Consider the following 23,064-nt stretch of genomic DNA (forward strand, 5'->3'; position numbering starts at 1 on the left):
GAGTTGTATTGTGGCCAAGTGGCAAGCTACAGTAACATAATAGCTCGATGTGAGCAATATTTTGATACCAATTTATGTTAACTCTCACTATATAGTAACTGAGGGATATGAAGTGAATCTCCCACAGAGATTTCCCACCTATTGGTTATATGTGAAGAATCTTTAGTAATTGCTATCCACACAGTTGCGTTTCAAGACCACTTTATTTTAATTAAATAATTGTTTGGTTGTCTCTCTTAAGAAAAATAATAAATGTTATGTTTTGAAATGAAAAAGACCAGAAACAGGAATTAGATAGCCCTAATAGGGTTATTGTACCATGTATCATAAATTAATACTGGGTCCACAGTGGGCATTTTGATTTTAGTCTTGTAATAGTAAAATAGAAGTTAGGAGCAGGAAAAGTTTGGTAATTATGTGTTCGTTCAGAGATATTGACAATTTCTATTCAGCGGATGTGGTCATTTTTGTAAAGAATGTCAACTGGGAATTATGCCATGTTGGTTGTCACTGGTGAATTGGCTTCTCTCGAACAGATGATAGAAACCATCACTGTGTTTTGATGATCATTAGACTTCAGTTTCTGAGAAACTAATTAAAAATGGCAGCCACAACCAAAAAGAACAATGCCAACATATCTGAAAGTAAAAGTTTTGAGTTAAAATCCTTTCGAAGTTCCTGGGCACATCACATGCCTGAATTATTTGATTGAAGAAGCCCTTAAGGTGGTATGCAAGTACTTTTTCTGTTGGTTGGGTCATCAGTGAATGTCTTAACTGTTAGAAAAAACTGAGCCTCTTGGTCTATGGCAGTTTAACAGTACATTGACTTGTATAGTGATCACTCATCAGTCACATTGAAGCTAAATGTCCATGACTGCTTTCTAAAGACTATTGATGTCTGTACTGCACACCTGCTCCCAGACACTTTCCCACTGTAGAAAAAAACACATTGTAAGCATAATTGACTGTCTTCATTAGGAACCAGTGAACTTCTTGCACAGTATTAGGAGACCTTGGTGGCTAGGTCTTGTATCGAAAGTGAAGTGATCATGTAAAGGCTTCAAGCTATAACCTGTATCCATATAAGAGTTTTCCAATTTAGATTTTATTTATCGACTCTTATTAAGGATTTACTAAAGCGACAGAAGTACTAGTAATATATTTAAGAATTGTTTTTCAGCGCACACACACTCTAATCGGATATTGTAATCCGGTAATTGCTTCTCTAAATGGCTCAAAAACGCAAGCAGCATATTTTTGTTGTACGACAGAACTTACAAGAGCTAATTCAAAACAGAGGTCCCAGTGCATCATGAAAATTAAAACATCTAAATTAATCGGGCTCTAATTCTCCATTATGACTTCTGAGTTGAAGGCTAAGGACTAAAACATTCTCCTTCTTGGAATAAGGCTTTTCTCTTGACCTGTCCAACATTACCCACTAGGTCTCTGTCAGCTGGTTGCCTACTGAAAATCTTTTATGTCTATCATTTCCAAAAATTTGCATTGCCATGTATTAAGTTAATGTTATGTTGTTGTATGTTTTTTTTATGATACCTATACAACTAAAAAAAAATATTTTTGGTTAGAAAACACTTATCTGACCTCAATTTTCTAGTCACAAAAATAATTTTTGATTAATTTTTGGACGCTGTAGATTAAAGGATTTCCAGGACTTATATCTTATCCATAGAAAAGGTCATCAATATCTGATCAGTGAGGTCTGACTCTTGGCACCTCCTGCTGATCAGCTCGGCTGAGCGGTGCAGACTCTTACTCGGCCTTTGACGTCAAGTCCATTGTTCAAATTGCCTTTGTGCAGGTCTGTTCTATTCAAATGAATGGGAATGGGCTGCAATACTAAGCTAAGCCACTGGACATTGTACAACTGCGTTTGGTATACTATAAAGAGGCGTCAACTCATTTTAGTGCTGCAACCTCTTGATAAGCTTATTGATAAGGTTACCACTGATCAGATATCAATGACTCAACCATACGGCCCTTTATACGGACCGAGAATCGCACAGATTATTACTAATGAGCATTCATAGTAACGCTTGTTAACAATGATCGGGTAGTGTAAATGTAACGCTCATTCATTGGATAATCTGCACGTAAAAATGATCGTTTACCGGCAGCAGATCGATCATGCTGTGTAAACACGATCTCCTGCCAGCAAACGAGTCAGTATGAGGAAGAACGATGGCATAAGCGATTGCTCCACCCCATACCTTGGAGGAGACCGTTGCATGTAAATGCAGAGGTCTCCTCCACCAACGCTGCTTCCTTCCCGAGTAACTGCTGTAAAATTGTCCCGTAAAAATGGAACCTTTGGTTAGGTCACTAATATGTAAGTCCAAGAAAACCCTTTCATTTAGTCTCTTGTTGACCAACGTCTCCTGAAATACTACATGCCACTGGCATGATGACTCTTAACACAAGTCTTTCATTTTCCTTAACACTTAATTACATTATTCAGCATGCTCATAATGTGCACTATTTTGACCAACTGCGTATTCATGACCATGAGTAGTCCCCCGGAGTGGACCAAGAATGTAGAGTAAGTGATAAACAACTTAAGCTTTCTTTTTATTATGGATGGACAGTGATCGTGTAACTGAATGTAAGCTTATCTCATTGTGAACTATAGATATACCTTCACTGGGATTTATACCTTTGAATCGCTAGTAAAAATTCTGGCGCGAGGATTTTGCTTAGAAGGTTTCACTTTTCTGCGGGACCCATGGAACTGGCTCGACTTCAGCGTCATTGTCATGGCGTAAGTATCTCTTTTAAGATTGGGCTTAATTTTATATGTCCCCGTTTAGATGTACTACCACTTTTTGAGTTAGCTTAGTAGCCAGTTATATAGGTTCTGTAGAAGTATAAAATGTCTGGGTAGGTTAGTTGGGTTTTGGAATATTTTATATTGTTAGAAGGGTCCATAGACAGTAAAATGACTACAAAGTTCCCTCCTGCCAGGACCCCCAGCGATAAACTGTAATTTGTGAAGGAATCTGTAAGTGTTCAATATCTCTGCAGTACCACCACAGGAAGAAATCAATCTGTGTAATCAATCAAGGCAGGATAGATCCCCCAAAGGAAGAGATCATTTCTCCCCTATAGCCAATTAATGAATATCCCCAACAGGGGACCCACCGCTCTATTAACTCTGAATTCCCTAAAAGGATATATGAAAATAAGTTTTTTTAAATTTGATAGCACTTTCATTGAAGTAATTTACCATGAGTAAATCAAATTACTGAAATAAGATAACAATTAACATTTTTATGATCCTCAGAAACAGTTGACAACAGTTTACTTGCAACTACCAGGAATAGAAAGCAACGTTGACTGAATTGATATTTTTTGATGTTTTAAATTTTTTTTGCCTTGTTTTCAAGCACCCACAATTGTGTTTCAGTATTTATTGGGGAAAAAATCTAACTTTAAAATTTGAGATTAGAAGTAACATATAAATGGATTGTCCAGTAGGATTAAATTAGATAATGGGAATAATCAATGAAATTTTTTTTTTAAGAAATACTAATCACATTACCAATCCCTGCCTCTCCTGTTCCAATGCATACTGGGTCCTCGCTGGTCTCTATTTCCCAGTCCTGGCTCGATAGACAGGAAATAACAGGAGATACTCACTCAGAATTATTGGTTGCAGCGGTGACCCCATTGTAGCCAGTGATTGGATGACTGGGTATATAGATGTAGCCAGCACCAACATCCCAACAGTGTAACTCAACACCACCTTTAAGCATTAGGCCTGTATTACACCAACAGATTATCTGACAGATTTTCAGACCAATCATTGGTCAGATGGCCAATTACACACACACATCTTTTGTTATACATACCAACTAACTATTGTTCTGATTGGCCAGATATTGGCCAGATAATCTGTTGGTATAATAAGGGCCTTAGAAGCTTTGCACATAGCTAAAGTAAACCAGCGTGATCAGTGGCGTAGCGTGGGTTGCCAGCACCTGGGGCAAGTCAATTATTGCCCCCCCCCCAACCTGTCGACACGCACCTTTTTTTACAGATAATGTAGTAGATGTCACCTGCAGTCCTATGTAACACCACAGATAACACAGTGATAACTCTCTGAGTACAGATAGTGTAGTAGATCCAGTCACGTCTCCTCTGATGTAGACTCTTTCCTCAACGTCTTCATTCGGAGATAAGACCGCTATGATACCTTCTTTCAGCCGTGTCTCGTCTCTGCTGGCACACACCTTCTGGGGGCGGGTGTTAGATTATTTATATCCGGTGTGTGTTTGGCCGCACACGGCCATTACAGCGCCTATGTATGCACGCTACAGTGCGGCAGCTTCATTCAGATTTGATAGTACTATGAACAATGTATCGCTCCTGATGACACATGACACAGTGTAGTCATGTAGAAACTCGTTGAGCGATGTGATGTGTGATTCATCGCTCAATAGGCAGGGCAGTCCTAATAAGTGAATCTGTACCTACACTGGCTGTCCAGACTTGAGCGATTTGAAGCGTCATATACCGCTCACCTAGCAGGGCAGCGCTAACAGGGTGCACCAGGACCCATTTTAGCTGCTTATACTTTGCAGACCATCCACCCTATGGCTCAATACAAAGAGCATAAGGACAGATGTAAAGTGGATTAGATCTGCATATGTCAGCCCCTGATCTAAGCGCAGCAACATTTCAACCTGGTTGCTATAGGCTACACCTATATCAGTGTGTTCCAACACTGAGTGATAGCTAGCAACAGGCTACTAGTCAGGCCTTCAGAGTGTCGGACGGTTTATTACCTTATCCCTCTCCGCATCTCTGATTCCCTGTATGCCTGATTTTATCTACTGCCCTCTTTCATTGATTCTAATAAAATCTTTATTATTTTAATTTCTAACATTCCTTCAGGCTAGGACATCATTTTTTGCAATTTTTTTTGAGAGGGCTAAAAATGTTGAATCACACATTTTTCTTTCCTTTTTTTTTTCGTTATAGCATTCAGCAAGCAGGAAAAACATTTTTTATTTAAAACTTAAATTGTTCGGACATTTTCACATGTGACAAAACAAAACCTATGTTTTCACACTTTCACACTGGCATTTTGGCTTTCCGTTTGTGAGATCCGTTCAGGCTCTCACAGGCGGTCCAAAACGGGTCAGTTTTGCCCTAATGCGTTCTGAATGGGAAAGGATCCACTCAGAATGCATCAGTTTGCCTCCGTTCTGTCTCCATTCCACTTTGGAGGCGGACGCAGCGTTTTGGTGTCTGTCTGACGAAACTGAGCCTAACGACACAATATGACACAATAGAAAACGGATCCGTTCCCCATTGACTTTCGATGGTGTTCAAGATGGATCCGTCTTGGCTATGTTGAAGATAATACAAACGGATCGGTTCTGAACGGATGCAGACGTTTGTATTATCTGAACGGATCTGTCTGTTCAGATCCATGACGGATCCGCACCAAACGCGAGTAGCCTTACTGCTCAGATGCCGTAGTCGCTATTGACCACAGCATCTGAGGGATTAAATGACCGTTGGGTTGCTGGCGTGGCTATATATTTGACTATTACGTTAGGCCCTGTCAGGGGTGGAAGGAGGTTATTTAATCCATTGCTAATTCCCATTTTGGCTCCATGCATGCCTCAAGCTAACCAGCACTGCTGAAAGTAGTACAATTAAAATGCCTAGTGAGATGCTCAGTGAGGCCTGGCTGGGGCATGGGGCCTAAATGAGGACTGACAATGGATTAATACATAGGATTATTACTGTGGGGGCCTAAGTGGAATCTGCTGCACAGCAGGCCTATGAGAAGGAATATTACTAGTACTACTCACTGTGCATATTCCACCTAGGCCCCCACAATAATAATCCTCCGTTATTAATCCTGGTCCAGTCATGACTCCTGAGGCTGAGCTGACCTGACCTGTTTGTCCCAGTCCACCACCTATTTGTGCTCCCAGTTACTCTCTAACCTTGAGGCAATTGCCAAAGACACCCATTTTCCCCACAGAAATTACCCCTCTGGGCAGCAACTTTCAGTCACACTTTAGTCACTGTCACTCAAGGACTCAGCTGCACACTTGAGTCCTGAAGCAGCAGCGGCAGCCATCTTCTTCTTCTTGCTCCGCAGTGTCTTTCCTGCCTGGAAGGTGGACTGCGCCAGAGACACTATCAGTGATTAGTTAGGACTGCACTGCCTTGCACGCCCTTGTGATTAATCAGGGTGCACGCGCTCCTTCGGCTGAAACAACTTCTCACTCCAAATGACTGGCTGCACAGTGCAGTCTGTGGTTATCAGCATTAAACGTTAGTTCACATTGGTGCTGGCGGCCAATGGCCCCCTGCAGTCTGACGCCCGGGGCAACGCCCCCCCACGCTACGCCACTGAGCGTGATAAGCTAGTGTGATAACGCACCAAGTACGATGTTAATGCTGGCTACATTTGTATCTTGCCATTTCTTGTGTCTCAAGCTGGGAGCAGTAATTCAGAGAGTGACCCAGTAAGCACTGGAATGGCACTGGCAGAGAATCAGAGATTTCTTTTTAAAATCCATTATGCCCTTTATCTAAAACTACTAATTTTGCCCAACAATCCTTTTAATTGAACGAGATAGCCCAACCACAGTTCTTTTTAATGGACCCTTAACAATAGAATAGAGGATGCTCACCAGTTAGACTGGAGCCAGGTCCACTGACCACCACTCAGTGATATAAGTAGACAAAAAAATTCTAAAAGATGGCTGACTCACCATAATTTGCATATACCGTAATTTTCACCCTATAAGACACACCTGCCCATAAGACGCACCTAGGTTTTTGAGGAGGAAAATAAGAAAAAAAATATTTTGAACCAAAAGGTGTGCTTTTAGTGGGTTTTGAACGAATGGTGGTCTGTGGATGACACTATTATGGCGGATCTGTGGATGACACTGTTATGGGGGATCTGTGGATAGCACTGTTATGGGGGGGATCTGTGGATGACACTGTTATGGGGGATCTGTGGATGGCACTGTTATGAAGGGGATCTGTGGATGACACTGTTATGGAGGGGATCGGTGGATGACACTGTTATGGGGGATCTGTGGATGGCACTGTTATGGGGGATTTGTTGATGGCACTGTTATGGGGAGGGGGATCTGTAGGATGACACTGTTATGGGGAGGGGCATCTGTGGATTACACTGTTATGGGGAGGGGGAACTGTGGATGACACTGTTATGGGGAGGATCTGTGGATGACCATGCTATGGAGGGATCTGTGGATGACACTATATAGCATCTTATGCTATATGTGTCATCCACAGATCCCCCCCATAACAGTGTCCCCCAATACACCGGGCCCCGCCGCTTACAGTAGTATACATATCTAAACAGTAATCCTTAACCTTGAGGACCTTTAACTTTATAGCAGCGCTATCCTGTTAAAGCTCCGGTAACAGGCAGAGCGGGCGGAGGCGTAACGTCACTCACTTACATCACGCACCTGCTCCGCCTGCTTCATTCATAAAGTGGGAGGAGCAGGTACGTGACGTGAGTGAGTGACGTTACGCCACCACCCACTCTGCCTGTTACCGGAGCTTTAACAGGATAGCGCTGCTTTAAAGGCAACCTGTCACCTCAAAAACACATTTTAAACCGACTCTCTGAGCATGTCTCCCACAGACAGACCTCGTTACATGCCAGCTTGAATATGCAGCGTCTCCTCTCGCGCTTCCCCGAGCATGCATACTGGGATCGTCAAGACGCCAAGAGCCGTCCGGGGCTCTACTGTACCGCAACACTGGTAGATGTCAATGCAGACCTTCAGCTCGGAAACCGCCACCAGACACGTTTCGGAACTTCCTGTTCCATCCTCAGTGGTACAAAAATAATTATTAGTGGCGGTTTCCAAGCTGAAGGTCTGCATTGACATCTACCAGTGTTGCGGTACAGCAGAGCCCCGGCCGGCTCCTGGTGTCTTGACGATCCCAGTACGCATGCGCGAGGAAGCGCGAGAGGAGACGCTGCGTATTCAAGCTGGCATGTAACGAGGTCTGTCTGTGGGAGACAAGCACTCATTGTATCAGAATCCGTGAGTAACAAATCTATGAAGCATTGCAGAAAACAACTACGGATTAAAGAAAGCGCTTTACTAATACAATATATGCGCATTACATACGAGTTGACTGGCAAGCAATACAATAAACCACTCAACCACAAGGGAACATTGGAGCAGACTGTTATGATGTTTTATGAGTTTGTTACCAATTAAGAAAACCTTGCAATTCAGTTGACACTGAAGAGAGATACAATTGCCAAATATCAACTGACACTACTAACTCCACGTCAAAGTGATGAACTACAAGACAAGGAAATTGTGTTTTAATTTTTTTTATACATATGAATTTTCTATATGAACATTATATATGCGAGAGCTCCGCATTTAAAGGGACCGTGATCATTTGATAGGGTGTATGAATTCTGTTTTTTTATTTTATTTATACTTATATATTGTTTTTAGTGTGTTGTATTATATATCTATATATATATATCTATATATATACAGTGGGATGCGAAAGTTTGGGCAACCTTGTTAATCGCCATGATTTTCCTGTATAAATCGTTGGTTGTTACGATAAAAAATGTCAGTTAAATATATCATATAGGAGACACACACAGTGATATTTGAGAAGTGAAATGAAGTTTATTGGATTTACAGAAAGTGTGCTATAATTCTTTAAACAAAATTAGGCAGGTGCATAAATTTGGGCACCACAAAAAATAAATGAAATCAATATTTAGTAGATCCTACTTTTGCAGAAATTTCAGCCTCTAAACGCTTCCTGTAGGTTCCAATGAGAGTCTGGATTCTGGTTGAAGGTATTTTGGACCATTCCTCTTTACAAAACATCTTTAGTTCATTCAGGTTTGATGGCTTCCGAGCATGGACAGCTCTCTTTAAGTCACACCACAGATTTTCAATTATATTCAGGTCTGGGGACTGAGATGGCCATTCCAGAACGTTGTACTTGTTCCTCTGCATAAATGCCTTAGTGGATTTTGAGTAGTGTTTAGGGTCGTTGTCTTGTTGAAAGATCCAGCCCCGGCGCAGCTTCAGCTTTGTCACTGATTCCTGGACATTGGTCTCCAGAATCTGCTGATACTGACTGGAATCCATGCGTCCCTCAACTTTGACAACTTTTCCTCCATGCATAACGCCCCTTGTTATGGCCAAATAACTCAATTTTAGTTTCATCAGTCCACAGCACCTTATTCCAAAATGAAGCTGGCTTGTTCAAATGTGCTTTAGCCCACCTCAAGCGGCACTTTTTGTGCTGTGGGCGGAGAAAAGGCTTCCTCTGCATCACTCTCGCATACAGCATCTCCTTGTGTAAAGTGCGCCGAATGGTTGAACGATGCACAGTGACTCCATCTGCAGCAAGATGATGTTGTAGGTCTTTGGTGCTGGTCTGTGGGTTGACTCTGACTGTTCTCACCATTCGTCGCTTCTGTCTACCCGAGATTTTTCTTGGTCTGCCACTTCGAGCCTTAACTTGAACTGAGCCTGTGGTCTTCCATTTCCTCAATATGTTCCTAACTGTGGAAACAGACAGCTGAAATCTCTGAGACAGCTTTCTGTATCCTTACCCTAAACCATGATGGTGAACAATCTTTGTCTTCAAGTCATTTGAGAGTTGTTTTGAGACCCCCATGTTGCTACTCTTCAGAGAAAATTAAAAGAGGAGGGAAACTTACAATTGACCCCCTTAAATACTCTTTCTCATAATTGGATTCACCTGTGTATGTAGGTCAGGGGTCACTGAGCTTACCAAGCCAATTTGAGTTCCAATAATTAGTTCTAAAGGTTTTGGAATCAATAAAATGACAACAGTGCCCACATTTATGCACCTGCCTAATTTTGTTTAAACAATTATAGCACACTTTCTGTAAATCCAATAAACTTCATTTCACTTCTCAAATATCACTGTGTGTGTCTCCTATATGATATATTTAACTGACATTTTTTATCGTAACAACCAACGATTTATACAGGAAAATCATGACGATTAACAAGGTTGCCCAAACTTTCGCATCCCACTGTATATATATATATATATCTTGAGGAAGGCTCCTGTGTTAGAGCCGAAACGTCGCTACAGCCTTATGGGTAAATAAAGTTTTTTGATTTTTTATCTATTGGAGTGCTGCCCTTTTTTCTACGTCTATATATATATATATATATGAATTAGTAAAGTTGTATGCAAATTACAGTGAGCCAGCCATCTTTTAGAATTTTTTTGTGTCTAAAAGACAAAATAACCAACAAAAACAGCCATCAGAGCTGGTTCCTGAACAACCATATTTGAAGTGATATTAGGATGAAATGACTAACTAGGCCATCTTTTCTCATAACCCAGTTGAGATTGCTTGTCATGAATGATTTTCTTTATTAAAGGGTTTTACCTGTCCTGGGCAAATTTTGGCTGATTGTTCACAAAAATGAGAATTTGTATTTTGGTTGGCTCATGTTTCCAAGATATAGAGATTATCAATGATCAGCCTATATAAAGATAAAGATGTAATTTCTGTTGGTCATTTATCAATTTTACAATCTCTTATAAAAAAAAATCTTGAAAGTAAGAAGACTCCAAACTTTGGTGGGTTATCTCAAAATGTGATGTCATGCACATTTTGCACTTTAACCTGCCCATTATAGGATCTGCCATAAAGTAGTTCTATCAATATCTATCAACAATGGAAAAAAAAGGAAGAAAAGTGTTCATCATGTTGGCCAGTGATAGTTGGGCAGTCACAAGAGATCTCCCAGAACAAATATATACACTGTTATATAGTCTTTGCTACATTCTTTTGAGGAAAAAATGTAATTATCTACAAAACAAGAACCCCCTATTTCAGGACCGTGACATATCTTAGAAAGAGTCCTCCTGAAGCTAAATGAGATTGGAATTGTGTTTTTTATTGGTTTTTCTTTACTATTTATCTCTAGCAATCCAAGTTTTTTTCAGTAGAAGGAACTGCATCCTACTTCTTGCCATCCTAAATTTCTGCAAAATGGATTACATGTACCAATGGTGTGCAGGGTCTAGGGAGAGTAGGTACCTTCTTTTGGAGTATAAGGATGTTTGCAAGTCTGCAGTTGTCTCTAAGTCTCTTAAATTATAGAATGTGAAAATACAAAAATTCCAATTGATTTACCATTTTAATTTCCTAATTGTAGTTAGTCAGCTGGCTGTGAAGGACATTATCTTTTTCGGGAGCCGTGAATATAAATTTTCTACCTAAATGTCCTGAATACAATTTGGAACAGATATTACTTTTTGATATAGATTTTTCGGTGGTGTAACCTAAAGGAATAATGCCAAGTTTTAAAGTTAGTTCCTATCCATAGGAGTAGCAAGTTCAGCGCTCATGCTGCGGCTCCATTTATTCTCTATGGGATTGGCAGAGATAGTCGAGTACATCTCCAACAGAAGTATAGGTTCATCTATTCATAGAAGTATATATGGAGATATAATCTATTTATAATGTAATTATCTCGTACCAATCATGCATTGTTTTTTTTATAGTCCATGCTAATTCAGAGCTGGATTCAGAGCAACGCACATTTATACTAAGCTCAAATCTCCTAGGAGTCTTTGCTGGCTCACTTTTTGCTTAGTTGCAATTTGGGGGAAAGGTTAGACTTGCCTACCAGAGTACCTTTGTAGGGCCCAGGGGTATGTCACAATAATGGGTCCAAAAATCCAGCACACCTATATATTAATGCCAAGAATGGCCTAGAGTCTAGGCCTATCTTGACCCTGGTATAATGTGTGTATTAAAACTTTTAATTTGACATAATGATAAAACGGCCCTCACCCTTTTTTGTAAACAAAAATCCAGCACAAGACAACACAAATTAAAGTTCACTTGCTGCTACAGACAATTATTTTTTGTTTAATTTGCAAATACTGATGTATTAATGTATCAGTGTGCAGAATAATAATTTAAAATAGTAGAAAAATTGTTTACAATGCAATTAAAAAGATTCTCAATGTTCTGTATTGATTTACAATAGGTCCTCAAATCAGTTTCATCTGGTGGGTCAGTCCACGTCAGTCCACTGGGGTTGTACTTTTTCACACCAGGGACTATAGTCTTGAGTAATATGAAGTAAAGGGGAAAGTTCACTAAATACAGTACAGATTGCTTTGCATTATCAAAGCTCAGCTAAGATGTATGAGGTTTCTCTAGTAGTACTGATGGACTCCAAGTAACAACCATCAGAATTCTGACTGCAGCTCCAGATGAGTTTGGGTTATAAGATATGATGTAAATGAAGATCAGTGCAAGGAAAGTAAAGTCTTAGCACAATTACTCAATAGTATGCATATTTTATATCTAGATTTAAAATGTAAGATGAGAGTAAAATGTAAGAGTAACCTTCAATTTAAGTAACTTTTTGAAAATTAAATGTTTAAAATGTATGTATGTAGTATGAGGCTATACCTTTACTGTATATAACTGATAACCAACTAATTAACCAACTAATCAGAGTTGTAAATTTTTTTAGTTTAAAAATTCCATCCGAATTTGAAGCTTTAGAAAAGTAGAAAGTAGATAATAATTAAAACAACTGCTTTTTAACTGGGTTCGCTCTACAGGAGTATCTTTCAGAAAAGGACTTACTCCATCACAACCAATTCTCGCCCGATAACTTTTTGATTGGCCTTAAAGTTCTGTGAGCTACTTATGGCGTAAACGCTGATGCCCACAGTCCTCTCATTTCCAATAAACATAGTCAATAGAAGATTTGAATTGAACACCAAAAAAAGGGTCTTAAAGAGAGACCTAAGTAAATATCCTGAATAACTCTGATTTAATTCTACAGGTATGTAACAGAATTTGTAAACCTAGGCAATGTTTCAGCTCTTCGAACTTTCAGAGTATTAAGAGCTTTGAAAACTATTTCTGTAATCCCAGGTAAGAAGTAATTGGTGTAAGGTGTTAGGCCCCTTGTACATCCAACTGTTTCTTTGTGTCTGTCATTGTGTTTGTGTGTGAACTCCCCTATTGCAGATATGTGACAGAGTTTGTGGACCTGGGCAATGTCTCAGCATTGAGAACATTCAGAGTTCTCCGAGCATTGAAAACAATATCAGTCATTCCAGGTGAGAGACAGGTTAAACACCTAGGCTGATTACATTTTTTTTATTCCATCTTATTATAATCACATTTTGAACATAAAGCCTTGTTGCTTGCATTGCAAGATAAGAGAAAAGAATTTGTACAAAAAGCACAAATCTCTTGGCAAATGCTTGGTTTCCAAACGATCTTGTGCTTTTTGTGTCATGTTTAAGCTTTTTTATTTATTTTTTTGTTTTAATCAGCCTTAGAGTTTAACAAATTTTTTTGCATGGGGCATCGCAATATACCCAGCCTGCGTGATGTTTGTTATGTTCCTTTTTTTTTTTTTTTTTATGTTTCACATCCTACTAACCCTATATGTGAATGTCTTTATGGTTGTTTATGTCATAAAACGTTATCTTCATCCCAAACAATGCTATGTGTTATTATAGTTATGTTGAATCAAGAAAAAATGTTACTGTTTTAATCAAAATTGAAAGTATTTTTTAAAAACAAAATTTAAAAAAAAAAAAGTTAAATGCGAACATTGGTAGTTACTGGACGCATGGGCATTGCATGGGAAATATGGAGTGATTAAAAAAAAAAAAAATTATCGATATTTATGAATTAAACACAGTTTTATAATATACAATCATGAAAATGATTGATGATCTTCCAGCCAGAAACCCGTAACCTTATCAAAAACTGTACAGTATGTTATAAAATTGTCAGCCTATGTATTGTATAGATTACAGCACTTACTCAAACTATGTGCCTATGGTAGACTTCACCTATAGCATGAAGTGCAAAAATTACTTGTTTTCCTGTAAAACAAGTGTTTTACTTTTGTTAGTTTTTTTTTGTTTTTATTTTTTAAAAAGTTTTCTATCCATCCTTCATTCACGTTTCACATTGACTATAAGACTATTGCTATCTCCTCCACCCTTGGAGTTTGCATCATATTCCATGATTTCACATACATTAAAATTTATTTAGGCTGTTGCATGGGATTTAGATCTTACTATAGGCCTCATGCTTCACAATATTGTTTGTATATTGCTTCGCCTACCATAACCTTCTGCTTGTTTTTCTAGGCCTAAAGACCATTGTGGGGGCCCTGATTCAGTCTGTGAAGAAGCTTTCAGATGTAATGATCCTCACAGTGTTTTGTCTGAGTGTGTTTGCACTAATAGGACTGCAACTTTTTATGGGACACTTAAGAAATAAGTGTGTTAGGTGGCCCCCAGATTATGAAGCAAATATTACCTCTTACTTTAATGCTACTGCTGGCATGAATGGCTCCTATGTAAACTTAACTGCAAACCCATTTGACAAAGAAGAATACATTTTAAATGAAAGTAAGTATGTGTATTATAACTTATAATAACTACACAACAGCTTAATAAAAAAAAAAACAGAGATGTAATAAATGATTGAAAGAGGTTTCCTGGGATTAGGGTGATATTACAATCCTAAAGGGGTTTTCCAGCTTACATTCCTATTTTAGCTAGGGACAGGAGAGTGCTGTCCAGTAGCATAACGAGAAATTACTAGGCCCCACAGCAACTTCTTTACACCCCCATCCTCCCGTTCAACCCCTACTCCTGTGGCTAGTGTGACACAGTGAGGGGTTGTGTCTGGCAAGGCAGGTATTTTCCTCCCAGCATGTGTGGTTGAGCTGGTTTCCAGCCAGGTAAGGTCAAATACCGTACCGGAATTTAAGTGCCGAGCCGGGTTTTAGCAGCACCTGGCTGTCCTTAAATAGGCAGCTGGGCTCAGCAGAGATGTCTCTGTTTTTGGCATCTGAGGCTTTGTGCCGTGCTGGAGGGCTGAGAGCCGCACGCTGGGGAAACAGGCCCCCTAAAGCCTGCTGTGGACTACTAGAGGCAGAACTGCCAGCAAGGCGACTTGTGTTATATGAACTTTCCATTGTGTGTGAATTAAGACCAAGACTGCAAAGTTACGTGCTGTTTTGTGCAATTGCCTCAAGTGTGAATAAATACTGACGTTTTGAGTTAAGAACTTGTGTTTTGCCTTTGTACTCTACCAGAGGGAAACCTCACAATTGGTGGAGAATGCGGGCAAGAGCAGTGAGGCTGGCATGAACGCCAATATTTTTGGCTTCTGCGTTTTTCAGGCATGGTTGTATGTCGTACATTAAACCAGCTGTATTATAACCAGTGCCCCACGACAAAATGGAGGCTGTTGTGAAGGCCCTCATGGAGGCTAATCTGCAGCAGCGAGAGACAAAACTGCAGCAACGCGAGGCTAATAAGCAGCAGCAGGAGACTAACCAGTTGCTGCTACAACACGTGATGGCTTTGCAGACAGCAGGAGCAACCCCGAGCGGCCCCCAGCCACATTTCCGCAGTCCCCTTGTACCTCTCCCGATTATCGAAGTACCACTTGACCGAATAGCTATGGACCTCATAGGCCCAGTACCGAAGTCCACCACAGGGCATCAACACATCTTAAGTCATTCTAGACTACGCCACTCGGTACCCGGAGGAGGTGCCACTGCGACATACCTCGGCCAAACTCATAGCTAAGTTGTTAATGGAGATGTTTTCCTGAGTAGGACTAATTAAAGAGGTTCTGACTGACCAAGGGACCCCTTTTATGTCCAAGGTGATGAGGGAACTCTGTAAGTTGCTGCACATAAAACAACTACGGACGTCCGTTTACCATCCACAAACGTACGGTCTGGTAGAATGGTTTAACCAAACATTAAAAAATATGTTGAAAAAGGTAGTGTCTAATGATGGGAAGTACTGGGACCTCCTTCTGCCCTATCTCATATTCACAGTGCAAGAGGTACCCCAGGCCTCTACTGGGTTCTCGCCCTTCGAACTGCTATATGACAGACACCCTCGCAGTCTTTTGGATGTGGCCAAAGAGGCGCGGGAAAAACCACCCACTCCACATAAAAGTGTCATTGAGTACATTACCCAGATGCAAGATCGGATAGAGACAGTGTTGCCTCTTGTTAGGGCGCATATGGAGGCAGCTCAGCGAGCCCAGAGTCGGGTCTATAATCAGCAGGCTCAGGTACAGATCTTGAACCCGGGTCATCGGGTTTTGGTTCTGGTGCCGACCGTGGACAGTAAGTTCCTGGCTACTTTCTTGTGTACCTCGTAGGGTGGCAGGGCCCTACGAGGTACACGAGAAAGTTGAAGATGTAAACTACAAGGTACACCAGCCAGGGCGGCGAAAGCCGGAGCAGGTTTACCATGTGAATTTACTCAAACCGTGGAAAGATAGGGAAACCTCTACAGAAGACAGCCAGCAGCCGGGTTTTCTAGGAGAAGAGGTACCGGCCCCTCTGTCTGATGCAAGAGAGACGGCTGCCACAGTGAAAATTGCTGACAGCCTCTCCTCTAAACAGACTCAGGAGGCCAGGGAGTTTGTTAGTCGGAACACGTATGTGTTCTCGGACCTCCCTGGACGCACTTCCATAATCCAGCATGACATTGTCACTGAGCCTCAGGCAAAAGTCTGATTAAAACCATATCGGGTACCCTAGGCTCGACGACAAGCCATATCGGAGGAAGTGCAGCTAATGTTGCAGCTAGACGTCGTTGAGGAGTCAAAAAGTGAGTGGGCCAGTCCTATAGTATTAATACCCAAGCCGGACGGGACGTTGCGGTTTTGTAACGATTTTCGAAAACTTAACGAGGTTTTCTAAATTCGATGCATATCCCATGCCCCAGGTGGATGAGCTCATCGAGAGATTAGGACAAGCCCGGTATTTTTCTGTTTTGGACCTCACAAAAGGGTACTGGCAGGTGCCCTTAACGGAGGCTGCTAAAGAGAAAACTACCTTCATCACACCTGAGGGGCTGTATCAATATAAGGTCTTACCATTTTGTCTGCATGGCGCCCTCACCACTTTTTTGCGATTAATGGACATTGTGCTTCGTCCACATCGTCGGTACTCTTCGACTTACCTGGACGATATTGTCATCCACAGTACCGACTGGGAAAGTCACCTACCCAAAGTGCAGGCTGTAGTGGACTCCCTTCGAAAAGCTGGCCTAACCACTAACCCAAAAAAATGTGCGATAGGGTTAGAAGAGACTAAGTACCTGAGGTATGTCATTGGGCGCAAAGTCATCAAACCCCAAGTGAACAAAATAGAGGCGATACGGAATTGGCCCCGACTTGTGATCACTAGGCAAATAAAGAAATTCCTGGGAATGGTAGGCTATTACATGAGGTTTGTTCCCCACTTTGCTACTCTAGCCGCGCCCTTGACAGGACTCTTGAAAGAACACAAGTCAATGATGGTTCGCTGGGATGATCGGGTGGAAGAGGCTTTCTCCTCTTTGAAGTCGGCCCTGTGCGGTTCCCCGGTTTTGGTGACGCCCAACTTCAAAAGGGAGTTTATAGTACAGACCGATGCCTCCGAAGTAGGCCTCGGTGCTGTACTGTCTCAGGAAGTCAACGGAGAGGAACATCCCGTTGTCTTCCTAAGCTGAAAGCTCACCCCAGCTGAAACCAGGTACAGTATAGTGGAGAGAGAGTGCCTGGCTATCAAGTGGGCACTCGAGTCTCTCAGCTACTATTTGTTGGGGACAAAGTTCCGCCTGGTTAGCGACCACTCCCCTCTCAAGTGGATGAGCCAGGCCAAAGACAGGAGTTCCCAGGTGACCAGATGGTTTTTGTCTCTGCAGAACTTTAAGTTCTCGGTAGAACACAGGGCAGGCCGGTTGCAGGAAAATGCGGATGCCCTGTCCCGGGTGCATTGTCTGGCATGTGTCCACCCCCACAGAGTTAAACAAAGGGGGGGGGGGTATGTAACACAGTGAGAGGTTGTGTCTGGCAAGGCAGGTATTTTCCTCCCAGCATTTGCAGCTGGCCTGTATTCCAGCCAGGTGAGGTAAAATACCGGACTGGAGTTTAAGTGCTGGTCCGGGTTTTGGCAGCACCTGGCTGTCCTTAAATAGGCAGCTGGGCTCTACAGAGATGTCTCTGTTTTTGGTATCTGAGGCTTTGTGCCGTGCTGGAGGGCTGAGAGCCGCATGCTGGGGAAACAGGCCTGCTGTGGACTACTAGGGGCAGAACTGCCAGCAAGGTGACTTGTGTTATATGGACTTTCCATTGTGTGTGAATTAAGACCAAGACTGCAAAGTTACGTGCTGTTTTGTGCAATTGCCTTAAGTGTGAATAAACACTGACGTTTTGAGTAAAGAACTTGTGTTTTGCCTCTGTACTGCGCCCGCTTACCTTATCTACCAGAGCGAAACCCCACACTAGTCAAAATCGCTCTCTCAGACAAGGCCTGGCAGCCGCGCCATCCGTTTCCTACAGTGTCCCTGTATATAATGTCATTGTATAATACTGTTGAGGGGGCTTTGACAATACAATATTTTTGTCCTCCTCCTGGGTGGGCCCCTTCTGAGTTAGGGCCCCAAAGCAGTCACTTCCCCTGCTTCTTTTATAGCTACACCACTGGTGCTCTCCTAAAATAAATAAAAAAGGCACAAACCTGCTCCCTACCATTCCTTTCCAACACAGAGGGTACAGTCTGTTTCCTTCTGGTCCCTGGAATGTAATCATTCAGGCAGGGTCAAGTGCTCTGCTGCAGCCAATCACTGACCTCAACAGTGACATGTCCTCAAGCAGAATTTCACTTTTGGGTCACATACCACTTGGAGAGGCCATGCCGTCAATGTAAATATCCTGGAAAACCCGTTTAAATGTAGAGTGAACATACCCACTTCTATGTAAATAATGAGGACAAGGACCTCCTCATTCACAGGATCAGGGGAGGACAGCTCCCACAATTTTAAGGCATGTCTACTTGCTATATAAGAATAGCAACTCTTTTTAAAGGTCAACTCAACTCAAAAATACTCAAAACCATAAAATTCAGTTGTCCCAGTATCCCTCTACTGTTTGTCATACTATTGTCTAAGAAGCTGAGTTTTTAGTTGGGACCTCATTTTGTAGAGCTGCTTTAGTTGTCCTTTTCTCTTGTGGCTATATGAAAGAAACATGATTTCATCTATAAAGCTTTACCATGATTACGCAAACGATAGTCCTGGGTAATCTAAAAATTGTGTTGACCAAGGAATACTAGGAAAATAAATTCCCCAGTGATAGTATAGCTTCCCTACATACAGCAGGTCCATAAATATTGGGACATCAACACAATTGTAACATTTTTGGCTCTATACACCACCACAATGGATTTGAAATAAAACGAATAAGATGTGCTTTAACTGCAGACTGTCAGATTTAAATTGAGGGTATTTACATCCAAATCAGGTGAACAGTGTAGGAATTACAAAAGTTTGCATATGTGCCTCCCACTTGTTAAGGAACCAAAAGTAATGGGACAATTGGCTTCTCAGCTGTTCCATGGCCAGGTGTGTGTTATTCCCTCATTATCCCAATTACAATGAGAAGATAAAAGGTCCAGAGTTCATTTCAAGTGTGCTATTTGCTTTTGGAATCTGTTGCTGTCAACTCTCAAGATGAGATCCAAAGAGCTATCACTATCAGTGAAGCAAGCCATCATTAGGAACATTTTTTTGTCCAACATGTTTGGAACATTCTTAAAAAGAAGGAACACACAGGTGAGCTCAGCAACACCAAAAGACCTGGTAGACCACCGAAAACAACTGTGGTGGATGACCAAAGAATTCTTTACCTGGTGAAGAAAACACCCTTCACAACAGTTGACCAGATCAAGAACACTCTCCAGGAGGTAGGTGTATGTGTGTCAAAGTCAACAATCAAGAGAAGACTTCACCAGAGGGAATACAGAGGGTTCACCACAAGATGTAAACCATTGGTGAGCCTCAAAAACAAGTAGGAAAGAAACTGCTCAGGATCCGAAGCATACCACCTTATCAGTGAAGCATGGTGGTGGTATTGTCATGGCGTGGGCATGTATGGCTGCCAATGGAACTGGTTCTCTTGTATTTATTGATGATGTGACTGCTGACAAAAGCAGCAGGATGAATTCTGAAGTGTTTCGGGCAATATTATCTGCTCATATTCAGCCAAATGCTTCAGAACTCATTGGATGCCGCTTCACAGTGCAGATGGACAATGACCCAAAGCATATTGCAAAAGCAACCAAAAAGTTTTTTAAGGGAAAGAAGTGGAATGTTATGCAATGGCCAAGTCAATCACCTGACCTGAATCCGATTGAGCATGCATTTCTCTTGCTGAAGACAAAACTGAAGGGAAAATGCCCCAAGAACAAGCAGGAACTAAAGACAGTTGCAGTAGAGGCCTGGCAGAGCATCACCAGGGATGAAACCCAGCATCTGGTGATGTCTATGCGTTCCAGACCTCAGACTGTAATTGACTGCAAAGGATTTGCAACCAAGTATTAAAAAGTGAAAGTTTGATTTATGATTATTATTCTGTCCCATTACTTTTGCTCCCTTAACAAGTGGGAGGCACATATGCAAACTGTTGTAATTCCTACACCGTTCACCTGATTTGGATGTAAATGTCCTCAAATTAAAGCTGACAGTCTGCAGTTAAAGCACATCTTGTTCATTTCATTTCAAATCCATTGTGGTGGTGTATAGAGCCAGAAATGTTAGAATTGTGTCAATGTCCCAATATTTATGGACCTGGCTGTATTTGGATGAGTTCAGATGCTGTAGATTTGCAGTACCATACCCGTGGATGGGGTTTTTAAAACCTCACCCACAGGTAGTGGAAAAAATCTGCCTGGAAAAAACAAGTATGTTCATTGTTTTGTAGAAATGCTGTAGATTTTCATTACGGAATTCATCATTTCAATGTATAGGGTGAAATGGTGACATCTTTGTGCAGCACCTGTGAGATGCACAGTAAAATATTTACGCCACGTCTTGCCTTATAGATTGACGCACAGATCTCTGAAGGAGGAGTGTGGTGTGAACATGCTAAAATTTGCTCTCTACATGTTAGCTTCCTCCTGTCTCCTATCTGTATGACTTGGGTTAGCGCATGCTATTGGGGTTCACTGAAGTCAAACCTAAATGTTCTGTTTTGAGCAGCATTAAACATGTACAATCTGATTCCCACCACCTACGATTACAGAGTGTTCCCCACATTCCATTATCCATTAAATTCTTCTCCCAATATTCAGATTCTTATCAAATCCAACGTCTTCTAACTTTTTGACTAGCATTATTGCTTTATTTAGATTTTAGCTTGCATGTTCTAGAATATGTACAATTTTATCTCTGGGCAGCATTGATTGAGCAGGAGGAGCTGAGCAGATTGATATACAGTTAGGCCTCATGCACACGACCGTTGTTTTGTTCTGCATCCGAGCCGCCGTTTTTGCGGCTCGGATGCGGACTCATTCACTTCAATGGGGCCGCAAAAGATGCGGACAGCCCTCCGTGGGCTGTCCGCATCCGTTGCTCCGTTCCGAAGCCCCGCAAAAAATTTATAACATGTCCTATTCTTGTCCGTTTTGCGGACAAGAATAGGCATTTCTTCAATGGGCCACCCGTTCCGTTCCGCAAATTGCGGAAGACACACTGCCGGCTTCCGTTTTTTTGCGGATCCGCGGTTTTCGGACCGCAAAAAACGGAACAGTCGTGTGCATGCGGCCTTATACAGATATACATATTCATTTGGAATTTCTGCAGTCCCAAGAAAAGTTATGTCTAGGGGCCCCTGTCACACTGCTAAGTTCCTTCCCATTACACCCCAAAGCTCCACTCCTGTTACACAGCCAAGCTCTGCCCCTGTTGGTTTGCTAAGTACCAATCTCAGCTTAGCAGTGCAACATGGGCACTTCTACCATTGCTCTGCTGTTGGGAAGGGCACCCTCCCCCAGCTAAACTGGCTGCACAGGTTATATACCCGACCCTGATCTCTGGGACCCCAAGCTTTTCCTTGGTTTGCATGGTGATAAAGGTAGTCCTGTGCTTAGGAGCCCAGTGGTCAATCCTACTTAAAGGGGTTATCCCATGAGTACTATAAAAAAAAAAAATCTGATATCATATATTACATGACAATCTCTTTCTAACAAAGCTAGAACCAGCCCCGTACCTCACATAGTCCCAGAGATCTGCCCATTTGTTGCTGCAATTGCTCTGCTAGATTTATTTCAAGCTGGCGGCTCACGAGGTGGGCACTTACTCGGGGGGTGCCCTTTCTGCTGCAGTTGGTGACAGTTAAAGGATGGAACGGAGCATGTGCTTCCGTCTCAGTGAGCAGGACAGAGAAATTAGAGAAGAGCAAACAGCAGGTGGCGCTATACAGATACATTTTATTGAATAACTCACTGGCTATACCAAGTATTTAATTACATGCAATTATAAAAGTATTCAGATCCAAGTTCTGGTTTGAAAAATGTAGATTATTTTTGGTGGGTCAACCCCTTTAATGGCTGACCGTTATTTCTCTGAGTAGCACCGCTCACTGGACTCAAGCATTCAAAGAGCAGATATTTTAAATGGATAAATGACAAGTTCTACTGAATCTTTTCCCGTAAACTATATATCAATCTTCTCAGCTGCTCATGCACTATAACAGGCCACCTGCAGATACCAGTGTTCATTGCGACAGCTTCCCTTTAATTGATCTGAATGGGATGTATAAATGTTTCTATATCACATTTGTGAAATATATATATATTTTTTTTACAAACAGGAAATTATTACTTTTTTCCTGGGCAGAGGGACGCCCTTCTTTGTGGAAACAGTACAGATGCTGGGTAAATAATTAGACAATATAACTCATTGTTCCTAATCTATTGTTTATAAGAAACATTCATTTCTTCATTTATTTGCCATGAATCAGATACAAAGAATTTTTTTTCTAAACAAAATCTACAGTATATTTTCTAATGAATGAGTGAAGGACATTTCCTTACTGCCTCCCAGTATATGTGAATGTTAAACCCATACCCATACACTTCCAATAGCTGTCGTGAGGGTGCATGTGTTCTTAACGAGGAGAGGCATAAGCCACTGCCAAGCA

At 41.5% G+C, this 23,064-nt stretch overlaps 1 protein-coding gene across 11 annotated transcripts in view; it reads left to right on the top strand.

Moving 5' to 3' along the window:
- LOC121009050 (sodium channel protein type 2 subunit alpha-like) overlaps positions 1 to 23,064 on the top strand; it is a 190,344-nt gene that overhangs the window by 37,429 nt on the left and 129,851 nt on the right. For 7 of the 11 annotated variants that reach the window (XM_040441965.1, XM_040441956.1, XM_040441964.1 and 4 more), the window contains exons 3-7: positions 2,473 to 2,562; positions 2,653 to 2,781; positions 13,069 to 13,160; positions 14,211 to 14,474; positions 22,735 to 22,798. In XM_040441965.1, the coding sequence (XP_040297899.1) occupies positions 2,473 to 2,562; positions 2,653 to 2,781; positions 13,069 to 13,160; positions 14,211 to 14,474; positions 22,735 to 22,798 (639 nt within the window). Of the gene's footprint in view, positions 1 to 2,472; positions 2,563 to 2,652; positions 2,782 to 12,880; positions 12,973 to 13,068; positions 13,161 to 14,210; positions 14,475 to 22,734; positions 22,799 to 23,064 lie in introns of all 11 variants that reach the window. The other 4 variants (XM_040441962.1, XM_040441961.1, XM_040441963.1 and 1 more) reach the window with 1 other exon arrangement.

The sequence above is a fragment of the Bufo bufo genome, chromosome 7, assembly GCF_905171765.1.
Source record: "Bufo bufo chromosome 7, aBufBuf1.1, whole genome shotgun sequence".
NCBI classification, from domain to species: domain Eukaryota; kingdom Metazoa; phylum Chordata; class Amphibia; order Anura; family Bufonidae; genus Bufo; species Bufo bufo.